We start from the raw sequence: 12,731 nt of genomic DNA, 5'->3' as shown, positions 1-12,731 counted from the left end.
TGATTTCTTTACATTTTCTCAACCACAGCTTCAATATTCTTTACTACCCTTTCAAAAGAAAATTGTTATGACAGACTGATATTTAGCATAACCCATCATCCAGGTTAGGCAGAAACATGATATGCTTGTGAAATGATGAAACCAATGAATGTCAAACTAGGACAAGGAGCTAAACATTTACTGAACAATTCAATTACTTATTCGGAAGAAAGTCAGCAATCACAGGTGAAGTGCGACTCACTTTACTCTGTTTTGGCATTTTAACCATACATCAGAAGGTACATCTTCATTTTTATTGTTATGGCAATTACCTTGCTTAATTTTGTGATTATGATAACTGGTTTTTAACATGCTGGACACTGTGTCTTTGTACGAACATCCAGAAAGTCTTGGAGAGTGGTTGGTGGATGCTGACAAGATTCAACCTGTCTCCCAAATGCATCTCAGACATGCTCTATGAGATTCAAATTGGGAAAGCGAGCAGGCCACACCTTGCATGCAATATCTTCCACTTACAAAAAAGCATCAATCACCTGTGCTCTATGAAGTCGAGCATTACGGTCCATCGATACAAAGTTCGGGCCCACAGCACCCTGCAACAACTGTACATGAAATCCCAAAACCTCCTCACGGTACCTGACAGCAGTTAAATCTTGCCAATTTACCCATACAATTTCATGAAGAGGTGTTCGATTGGTCAACATAATCCCTGGTCACACCATCAGGGATCCTCCTCAATATCAGTCTCTTTCCACAATATCTGGGTCCCAAAATCATGTTCCATGTGCCATCCAGATGCAAATCCATCAACGATCACACTCCAAACCAAATCGGGACTCATCTGTGAAAAGAACATTGGCCCAAAGTTCGACCATCCAGATAGCTTGTAGACTGCTCCATTCTAGATGTTCCCTTCAGTGAAGACATGCCAGAGTAAACAGACAACATGTCTCCAACAATAAAGGCCACTATGCAGGAACCTTCTGTACACCTTTCGCCTCAGTACATGTCCAGGGGATGCTGTGAGGTCAAATGCCAGTTGCAGTGGAGTACTAAGGCAGTACCGTCGTGCCCTCGCAGCCAAATAACAGTCCACTCTTTCTGATGTCACACGTGTTCGGCCCTGTCTTAGTCTCCGGGATACAGTTTCAGTCTCTATAATCTTCCAATGGCCCTCCAGCAGAGAGTCTGTAGGCATCTCCTCTGTGCCCTACTGCACTGTCTGTGGCTGCGTACACAGCAGATTGTGGATGTGGGACTACCCTACAAACACTACCCCGGTTGATAGGTGCCCTGAAGTCATTGCTGGCGTGGTTGTCCATTGATTGGAATGCCATCTTCCATGCAGAACATGATTGTAACGGCTTATCCTCACACTTTGTATGACTATATTGTGAATTGGACACAGGATGGGGAAACAGCAGTTTGTTGCTTTAATTCTGGACACCAGTGTATCTTCTCTTTGATGAGTAGTCACTACAACCTCTTAACATAGCAAAACGTGTGTGACCATTACCTCATTAACAACTGATTAAACAGGAACCAAATTATTTTATAGAAAAAAATTATCAGTTATTTGGATTCAGAATAATAGTTGTGTGCTTTGCTGTTCTTTCCCCTTTCTCCATGAATCAGTGTATTGCTAGTTAATTCTTCATCACTAAAAACCATTGTAATCTAAGAAACAATTGCAAACTAGTAACACTACTACACTAAATATTTTACAAGTAGCATAAATAAAACGAACTTCAGCACATTTTTGTACAGAAAACTTCAACTGACCTTTATAATTTATTTTATGCACTATTTTAAATTGCTGACTTGTCGTTTATCACTGGCTTAAAAATTCTACAACTTTTACAATACATACCTCCAATAAGACATGGTGTACTTTTTTCAAAAATTCTTCATTATTTTCAAAATCCTCAATTAAAGTCTGTGGTAAGTCCCCTGCATGCCCAATCTGGAAAATGAAAATTATAGCCACTTGCAAAATACTCCAAACTGTATTAATTAGATGAAACCCGAACAAAATTTCAAAAATTATTAACTTTAGTCCAAGTAATGTCAAGACTAGTTTGATGTTTGAATGGAAAGGTGATCATCCTGTAGGCCTAGAAAGGGACATATAATGCAGCAGTTCCTCTGGTCAGTCTTAAGTACTAGTATTACTGACACAGTAAAAATGTTCATCATTATCCAAATAATTTACAAGTGTTCTGTTTCCTACAAACAACTGTGGAATTCAAAGTGTGTCTTAACTGTAAATATTGCTACTTATCATAAAGAAGGTATGTTAAGTTGAGGACAGGCACAATTGAAAAAGTTACATTATGCTTTCAGTCACAGACTTCATCGGTTGGTTGGTTAGTTTGTTTAAAAGAGGGGGGAAGGGACTAAAGTAAAGATCATTGGTCCCTTGTTTCAAAGGAAACAATGGCACAAGGGTGAGAATAAGACAATGAGACTTACAACACAAAACAGAATGAAATGAAAAACCACAACGACTGAAGGGCAACAAACACCTAAATGGGCAGAAGGGGACAAGAAAACCACAAAGACACAAGAAACAGGCAGAAAAGGTTAAAACAAGAAATCAGATTACCATGGCTGGCTGACCACGAGGATAAAAAGGAATAGCCAGGCACTTGGCAACACATTAAAACCTCCACCCTGAAAGCACTAGGTTGGAGGACACACAAGGACAAAGGACATGTGATAAAACTTAGGGCAAATGATAAAACTCACTCTCATGAATAAAATGTAAAACTAAGCTGTTGCTGAGGTATTGTCACCCAACACCAAAGGTAGGGTGATGGGAAAGTTAAAAGTCCGCCACACAGCAGCTAAAAGTGGGCAGTCCAGCAAGAGATGGGCAACTGTCATTTGTGAGCCACAGCAACACTGAGGTGGGTCCTCACGACGGAGGAGTTAACCACATGTCAGTCACGTATGGCCAATGCAGAGCTGACAGAGAACCACAAAGTCACTGAGGGAGGCGCGCACGGAGGTCTTCCACACATTAGCTTCCTTAATGGCAAGTAGCTTGTCATGCATACTTAGGTTATGCCATTCCGTCTACCAAAGCCGCAAAACCTTGTGGCGTAATACTGAATGTAGGGCAGTTTCAGCAAAGCTGATCTCTGTAAGCAGTTTCCGTGTAGCCTGTTTGGCCAGCCTGTCAGCAAGTTCGTTAACTGTGATTCCGACATGACCTGGGGTCCAGACAAACACCACTGAACGACTGTACTGTTCCATGGCATAGATGGACTCCTGGATGGTCGCTACTAAAGGGTGACAAGGGTAGCACTAGTCGATAGCTTGTAGGCTGCTCAAGGGGTCAGTACACAGGAGAAATGACTCACCTGGACATGAGCAGATGTGCTCAAGAGCACAAGATATGGCCGCCAGCACTACAGTGAAAACACTGCAACCATCTGACATCAGGAGTACTTTTCTATATATCCTCCACGAACATAGGCAAAGTCGACATGACTATCAGCCATAGGTGTAAACTACTACATGGCCCCAATACATGTCGAGAATCGAAAGGAAGTGACAGTGGTGAGTCGCATGGTTAACTGAGTCCTTAGTGCCATGTGAAAGGTCCAGGAGAAGCTGCAGCATAGGTGTACTGTAACATTAAGAGTCAAGATAGCTGTAACAGAACTTGAATAGCGTAAAGTTATTATTAAAAATGCACGCCGCGCGATTTGTTACAATTTGGTCGGTCATAATAATAGTAACATGCTTTTGAATACAATTAAAATATAATGGCAATACCTGTTTAGTGTTATTGGAAATGATATGTAGTAAATTAATGAGTAAGGTAGCCGATCTTATAAGAAGAGGTAAAATTGGGCATATTAAGGTGTTTTGCTTTATATCGACTAAGCCGATGATACGGCGTCTTGTTTTTTTTCCAAGAGTAAACAGAAAAAAAAAAGTAAAGAAGTGCTAATTGTGCGTTATGAAAAATATAGGGGGCGAATTTTAAATAGCTACGGTGTATAATCAGACTAACAAATGGACATTTAGTTATGCGAAAATGCGGATAGCGAAGTGTGGTCATTAAATTGAGTACACCTCCAGGGTGGTCAATTCCGGGATAAGTCTATTCGCATCTCGCGAGGGACACAGTATTGAGACCGGCTTTTTTTTAATTATATCCCGGACAGCGGGCTTCAATTTATAAAAAGAAGAAGAGATGTATCATTATCATTAACTGTTGGCGTCAAGCAACCAAAACTGTTCATCAAAGGGTTTCGGTGAATGAGTGGTGAATGCGGAATGAAACTGAACGAAGTTATGTTAAATAAAACAGAAGAGACAAGACAGTCTGGTCGTATCTGTTGTTATTCCATAAACTGTAACATTTCTATTCCTTGTTCGAAGCCTTTATAGACGATCTTTATGACAATTTGCTTTGAAGGGATCTAGTTATGAGTTAAATTTTTGGGGACCTGGTCAAGAGGGGATTGTTCATAGATACTAACTACTGCAGCTATTCTGGAATCAAGTGCTACCGTGACTGTTGTGTGTTGTCAATGGCTTATGGTCATCATATCTCATGCTCTAAGATTGACGCGCCTTTCCTCTTGGTATAACGGTGTCTCACGGTAACAACGACAATGCCGACGACGAAGGAAGATACGGTAGAAGTGGCGCCCAACGTGGGGCTCCATCAAGGAGGATTGCTGCATCGAGTCGAGTGTCATCCGGATTCACAAACCCTAGAGTTGGAAAATATTGCAGCAGCCAGTGAATCTGTCCAACGAGAGAGGTATTCTTCAATAATCGCTAAAAGTGAGCGGTACTACCAGGTACGATTAAAATAACAGTATAATTATAAAAAAAGGAAATTGAGACTTGTGATTTTGGTAGATAAATATATATAAATACATAGTGAAAATAAGTGTATGTCTTGGTAGTGAATAATCATGTCAAAACGAACGAAAAGAATACATGAAAATGTGCTGTTGAGTAGAGTAATGAGTAGAAAGAGAGAAAGGAAAGTGAAGAGTATATGGATGATGCATCCCATGAGCTCAATGTGGGACAGGAGACATGTACAGATAATAATACTACAATTATTGATTTAGAGCCGTTAGGAGATTCAAATACAATGATAAGTAAGGTAAGCAGCGTGGGAGAACATAAAGATCTTGAGGTTTCGGAAGTAGATCAGCAAGTTGATCCTCAAAATGGAAATATTAATCAAAAAATGTTTGATATGCTGGTATCAATAAATACTCAAATGGGTGTAATGAATGGAAGACTTGGGTCACTAGAAAAAGATAATAAGCAATTGAAAGAGGACAATCAAAAGTTAAATGAAAAATTTGAGGCCAAATTTGGTTCATTAGAAGTTAAAATGAATTCTTTGGAAAGCAAACTGAACACCTTTGATTATAAACTGGAAAATACTAAGAAAGAATTAAAGGCGGACTGGGAGACTCAATTAAATGCGAAATTCGGAGAACTAGATGTAGAGTTTTCTAACACCTTAGAAAGGCAATATAATAATTTAATGGGAAAACTTCACAACGTAGAAAAGAAATACGAGGTAGTTTCGAAGAGTTATGATGGCCTGTCCAATAGGATGGTTAAGTGTAAAAGCAGCTGTTTCAATGCTAGCGCACAGATAGAAGAGCTTTCGAAACAAATAGTCGAGTTTGAGTCAGATGCTCGTAAGGGGATTGACAAGTATTTAGTAGATCAAACTAAAAAGACTTGACGAAGATCTATCTGAATGGATAGGAATAAAAGGAAATGAAATTGTAGATAAGGTTAAGACTACTACTGGATCCCAGCCAAATGAAAATATCAATGAGCACCTAAGTAGAAATGTGAATTAATTAAGCTCTTCACTAGCGAAATTCAGAAAATAAAAGACAAAATAGTTGATGAGTTACCTAAATGGCAAAAGGAAACCAATCATAAATTGGTGGAGTTAGAACGAAAGTCATTACAAAATTTGTTGACAGAGGACGAACGTTCGGAGAATAGGTTGAAAAACAGCCGAACACGTGAGGAAAATTTGCATTGGGAAGTTGATGATTTGGTTGGTAAAAATGATGATTCTTTTGGTCAGTGAGGATATTTGTCTTCTTTAAAGGTGGAGAACAGCATTTTTAAAAGTAGACAATTCCCAACATTCTCCACTGAAAAGAACAACCTGCATCCGAAAATCTTTATCAATAATTTCAAAAGAATATTTCCACATAGCTGGTCTGAACACGACCGACTTCAATTTATAGTATCCAAAATTACCGGAGAAGCCACATTATGGGCCGCCGAAGTAAGTGAAAGTTGCCATACTTGCACTGAGTTTGAACAACTTTTTTTGGCTCAATACTGGTCGTCGAGTAAACAAGAGAAATTAAGAAAAGAGGTTTATCAACCTGAGTATTTTAACAGTAAAAGGAGTACTTTAAGGCAATATTTTCAAAAGTACATAAATAAGACACGTTATTGGAGTGATCCGATTTCTCACAAGGAAGTGATCAGAATTTTGAAGGGAAGGTTGCCCATAAATATATATGAAAAGTTAATAAATGTTCCTGACCACGATGTAGAACAATTCTTGTCGGTGATTGACTCTATTGATATGATTATGGAAGACGCAAGACAAATGAGTAGTAACCAAATGTCAACTCACACTCAAAGTAATACACATAATTATAATAATAATTTAACGTATGATAATAATAATACCGAAAACCAGGTCAAACACGCATCACAGGAGCGTGGACAATCTTCGTCCTATGGTTGCAATAAAAACAATGATTATAATAAATATAGAAGAGATACTTACTGTGCTAGAGGTAAACATTGATATGGTGACGCGAATGTGCATAGTAGTGATATTAATAAGAGTAACAGGTACCCAAGTGATGAACCCAATTGTATTCGACCTTGGGAAGATAATTCAAAATATAATGTTCATCGGCAGGATGGAACAAATGCCCCAAGTCCTCATCCAGCACAAGGAGTTATACCAATGGGCAAAGGAGCCTCCAATATGCGACAGGGTGAATACCATAACTCTGATCATACTGTACGGATTGTGGAAGTTCATGAACCCCCACCGATGACTCAACGAGATAGATTAAACTAATACCAGTCACCAAATGCCTTCCTAGGATGACTGGAAAGGAGAAGGAAGGCAGGCATCAATTTGAACTGGGAGTATTAAGGTACAATAATGATCAGGATATAAGGAATGAATTAATTGAAGAAAAACCTGAAGTTTCTAATAAATGCGGACAAATTTTACAGGCAATAATTCCAACAAGTATAAATAATGGTGATGTTGAAATATTAATTGAGACTGGTCTGAACACGACCGACTTCAAGCGACTATTAGTATCATGACGCTGGACTGTTTAAAACAGGTAAGCTGAGGGGTAAAAATGCCCACTTTTCCTATCACAGGATGTACCGTGTCTGGCGCGTTCAGCGCAAAAATGCAAAAAGTTGTGAAACAGGTACGTGTCGACGTTACAATATGGGGGGCTCAAATAGAAAGTACATTCCTGGTTGTTTCTAAAATGACAGTACCATGTATCTGGGGTTTGGATTTTTTATGTGAGACTGGTGCAATCATTAATTTAGAGAAAGGTGAATGTATATTTAATTCCAATGGTAATGTTTTGACAGCCACCCTGAGAAAGGGCAGAGTAATTCCAAATCAATTGTGTATGAATCTAATGGTAAAATATGTCAGTATTGATGATGAAAATGTGTATGATATCTGCCTTATTGAATGTTCTGAAGAAATGTTGGATAAAATGTTATTGCAGGAAAAGGTGTTAGAATCAGAATATTTATCTGTTATCCAAAGGGACGAATTGTACTACTTGTTGGAAGCATATCAGTCAATTTTTAGTAAACGTCCGGGTATAATAAAAGACTTTGAATACCATATAAAGACGTATGCACATAAACCCTTTTGTCGTACTTCCTATTCTATCCCATGGACAAAGAAAGAAGTAGTCAGAAAGGAAATCAATAAAATGTTAGAAAGGGGTATTATTGAGCCCTCAGATTCTGAATATTGTAACCCTCTCATGGCAGTAATTAAACCCAATGGTGACATCAGATTGGTGTTGGATGCCAGAGAGATCAATAAGATCATTATACCTGTACAAATGTGACCGGAGAACCTAGAAGAGTTAGTACAAAAGTTTTATGGTGCCCGCTTCTTAACTTCGTTAGATATGCGCAGTTCATATTGGCAAACTAGAATATCTAAAGAATCTCGAAAATATACTGCATTCATTTTTCTGGGCCGAAGTTACCGGTTTACCGTCATGCCATTTGGGTTGAAAATATGCAGTGGTGTTTTCATATCGGCATTAGATACCGTACTGGGCAGAGACCTTTTGAATGAAGTTACTTTATATTTGGATGATTTGCTAATTGCTTCTGAAACTTGGGAGGAACTTTTGGACTTATTAAGAAGAGTTTTTGCGAAATTTTTGGAATACGGAGTTACTGTAAATTTGAGCAAATCCAAGTTTGCTCATAACCAATTGAAATTTCTTGGACATATAATTACTCCTGAAGGGATAAAACCAAATCCTAAAAAGATGGATGCAATTAACAGATGTGCTTATCCAAAGAATAGAACGGAATTAAAATCATTTATCGGTTTAGTTTCATATTTTAGATGATTTTTACCCAATCAGTTAGGAAGCCAAGACTGTTTGTTACGGCTGTTAAGAAAAAAATGTCATGTGGGAGTGGAATTCTGAATGCACGCAAGATTTTGATAACATCTGCAATGCTTTGACTAATGCTCCACTGTTACATCATCCGAGACTTGATCAAGATTTTTATATTGCTGTGGATGCTTCTGAAACAGGATTGGGTGCCACGCTTTTCCAGATGGACAGTACCATCAAAATAATTGGGTTTGCCAGCAGAACACACTCTAGCTGTGAACGTGCGTATTGTACTACTGAACTGGAAGTACTGGCCGTGGTCTGGTCCCTTAGAAAGTTTCGCTATTTTGTATATGGAAAGAAGATCATTGTATTCTGCGGCCACAAAGCTTTATCTTTTATTTTAAAAGGAAGGATGTTCCATTCACGTTTAACCCGGTGGGCCTTGCTACTGCAAGAATATGATATTACGCTCAAATACATCAGAGGGAAAGACAACATCATAGCCGATGCTCTTTCAAGACTACCGAAAAGAAAGAATGACGACGAGTGTGAAGAACGGACTATTGACTTTAAAGTCATGAATTTATCAAGGCAATATTGTGAGAGGCAGATTTCACAGCTATGTCGAAGTCTTCCACAACTGCAAGAAGATGATAAGTTGTGGAAAGCTTTTAGACATGCTGTTGAAAGCAAAACGCTAAGACACTCTCAAGAACAGTATCAATTAAAATCCGGAATATTGTATCGGAGGAAGGATGAAGAAGATGTTTGGAAAGTTTGTGTTCCAAAGAAATATTTAGAATCACTAGTATGGTACACTCACTTAAATTGGGGTCATTTTGGTGCCGCTAAATGTACAGCCAAAATAGCACAATACTGCTATCATCCAAATTTAGGACGTCCAGCTACAAATATTCTTAAGAAGTGCAAAATATGTCAGAAGGCAAAACCCATAAACTATTGTCAGAAGATAGAATTACATCCGATCATCCCACAACAACCTTTAATGTTGGTGTCATGTGATGTCTGTGGGCCGTGTCCCACGACACGTGGAAGGTTCAAATATGTTTTGGCTTTCTATGATCTCTTTTCAAAATATGTGAAATTATATCAATTGAAAATTCTCCACGTTCGACCCATGTTACGCAAATTTATCAACAACTACATAACTGAGCTCGGCAAACCTATAATGATCTTGACAGACAACGCTGCAAAGTATGGAGAGACACTATGAAAGAACAAGGAATCCAGCACATTTACATCAAGATTTTACCCTTGTGGAAATCCGGTTGAGAGAATCTTCCGAGAGTTGAACCGATTTTTACAGACGTACATACCGAAACAACATTATAAATGGATCAATTGGATTTATTAATTTGAGAAAGTGTATAATGACTTACCACACTTATCGACAGGTTATTCACCTAACCAAATAGTATTTGGTGAAAGTATTGTGCCAGAATGGATGAAGAAATTACCTGCGATAGAACAAAAGATTACCAAGAAAGAAGATATGGTGAAGAAGGTCTACGAAAACCTGAAGCATCAAGCACAATTGAGAAAAACCCGTTTTGATAAAAATGTGAAGAAAGTAATCACATATGATGTAGGGGAAGAAATTTTATTGAGAAATCACCCAAAAGCATCAACCAGGAAAAGACTGAATAAGAAATGGCAATATTTATGTACAGGTCCATACAAAATAATGAAAATACCTCATGAAGGGAGCTATCTCCTGGCAGATTGTGATACTGATGCAATTAAAGGCTTGTTCCCTCATGTAGACCTGAAGAAGTATTAACAATAATGAGCGAAATATGGATTCAAGAAACACTGAATGATACCAAGACTACACTCAGAGAGGACTAAATAAAAGCACTCATGGATAAATACATACTTATACTAACTTACAAAGAAAATTAAAGAAAGTACTGAAGATTTCCGTGAGATACCGTCTGGGTATCAGCAACAATGACGACGCTGAAATACGATTTATCCTCTCACCAAACAGCAAGGATGGATGATTTAAAAGTGGAATTAAGAGGAAAAGAAGAGGACCAAATCCTCTCTGGTTAAACAAGTGGCCTGATAAGGGTCTTGACCTAGGATGCCAATCGTCAAACCCGGCTGTGATCTTGAAGAACTGAGGGCTTCATCCAAGAAAAAAAATGTGGTGTGAATGTGAAGTGATTAGTGCCAAGTGTTTCTAAGACAACCTATAAACAAATGTGGAATTTAGTTAAGGGCATTTTGTCTAGGCCCATTAACACAACTTAAATATTGTAGAATGTATGTACTGACTTGTTGAGTGAATCTGAGAGTGAGTGTATTCGCCGAAACAAATACCCTCTCCTGTCACAGTACACAAAAAATAAGCCTGTTCTGTCTGGAACCCTCTTCAAGACATGTATGGGGGGGGGGGGGGGGGGGGGGGGCGTGTAACATTACGAGTCAAGATAGCTGTAACGGAACTTGAATAGCGTAAAGTTATCATTAAAAATGCACGCCGCGCAATTTGTTATGATTTGGTCGGTCATAATAATAGTAACATGCTTTTGAATACAATTAAAATATAATGGCAATACCTGTTTAGTGTTATTGGAAATAATATGTAGTAAATTAATGAGTAAGGTAGCCGATCCTATAAGAAGAGGTAAAATTGGGCATATTAAGGTGTTTTGCTTTATATCGACTAAGCCGATGATACGACGTCTTTTTTTTTCCGTTTACTCTTAGGAAAAAAAAAAAACAAGTAAAGAAGTGCTAATTGTGCGTTGTGAAAAACATAGGGTCGAATTTTAAATAGCTACGGTGTATAATCAGACTAACAAATGGACATTTAGTTACGCAAAATCGCGGATAGCGAAGTGTGGTCATTAAACTAAGTACACCTACAGGGCGGTCAATTCCGGGATAAGTCTATTCGCATCTCACAAGGGACACGGTATTGAGACCGTTTTCTTTTTAATTATATCGCGGAGAACGGGCTTCAATTTATAAAAAGAAGAAAAGCTGTATCATTATCATTAACTGTTGGTGTCAAGCAACCAAAACTGTTCACCACAGGGTTTCGGTGAATGAGTGGTGAATGCGAAATGGAACTGTGAACGAAGTTGTGTTAAATAAAACAGAAGAGACAAGACAGTTTGGTCGTATCTGTTATTATTCCATTAACTGTAACATTTCTTCTCATTGTACGAAGCCTTTATAGACGATCGTTATGACAATTTGCTTTGAAGGGATCTCGTTATGAGTTAAATTTTTGGGGACCTGGTCAAGAGGGGATTGTTCGTAGATACTAACTACTGCAGCTATTCTGGAATCAGGTGCTACCGTGACCGTTGTGTGTTGTCAATGGCTTAAGGTCATCATATCTCATGCTCTAAGATCGCGCCTTCCCGCTTGGTATAATGGTGTCTCACGGTAACAATGACAACGCCGACGACGAAGGAAGATACGGTAGAGTACACCATGGAGATGTTCGTGAATGAACCTCAAGTATAGGTGGTAAAGGCAAGGACTCCAGTTCAGAAAGAAGGGATCAGACATGAACCGCAATTGGAAGCCCTGACCTGGGCTGCTGATGCGGGAGATGAACCGCCGTGGGTGGAGAAAAGGAGATGGTAATTCGGATGCGAAGTTGAACTACGAACGTGTGCAACGTAACTGGAGAGCAATTGCGCACTCCTAACCTGCAATGGAGGGACTCCGGCCTCCACTAGGAAGCCGGACTCGTCCTAAAAAGCTCCTGTCGCTATGTGAATGCCACAGTGGCGCACTGGGTCAAGTAAATGCAAAGCTGAGGGCACCACGAAACCATATACCAGACTCCCATACTCAAGGTGGGATTGAACAAGGGCTCTGTAGAGCTGCAGCTGCGTAGAGTGATCTGCACTCCAGTTGCCATCGCTCAGGCAGCGGAGGGCACTGAGTTGCTGCCACCACTTCCACTATGTTGACCAAGGTGAGGAAGCCAAGTCTTTCGGGCATTGATAACCGGCCCTAAAAGTCGATATGTCTCCACTACAGTGAGTGGATCATCATTAACATAAAGTTCTG

General features: G+C 39.1%; 1 protein-coding gene across 1 annotated transcript in view; it reads right to left on the bottom strand.

Moving 5' to 3' along the window:
* LOC126187573 (multifunctional methyltransferase subunit TRM112-like protein) overlaps nt 1-12,731 on the bottom strand; it is a 56,560-nt gene that overhangs the window by 25,783 nt on the left and 18,046 nt on the right. Inside the window, exon 3 of the mRNA XM_049928739.1 lies at nt 1,871-1,963. Coding sequence (XP_049784696.1) covers nt 1,871-1,963 — 93 coding nt within the window. The remainder of the gene's footprint in view (nt 1-1,870; nt 1,964-12,731) is intronic.

The sequence above is a fragment of the Schistocerca cancellata genome, chromosome 5, assembly GCF_023864275.1.
Source record: "Schistocerca cancellata isolate TAMUIC-IGC-003103 chromosome 5, iqSchCanc2.1, whole genome shotgun sequence".
Classification (NCBI taxonomy): domain Eukaryota; kingdom Metazoa; phylum Arthropoda; class Insecta; order Orthoptera; family Acrididae; genus Schistocerca; species Schistocerca cancellata.
This window is presented reverse-complemented; position numbering and strand designations above follow the sequence as displayed.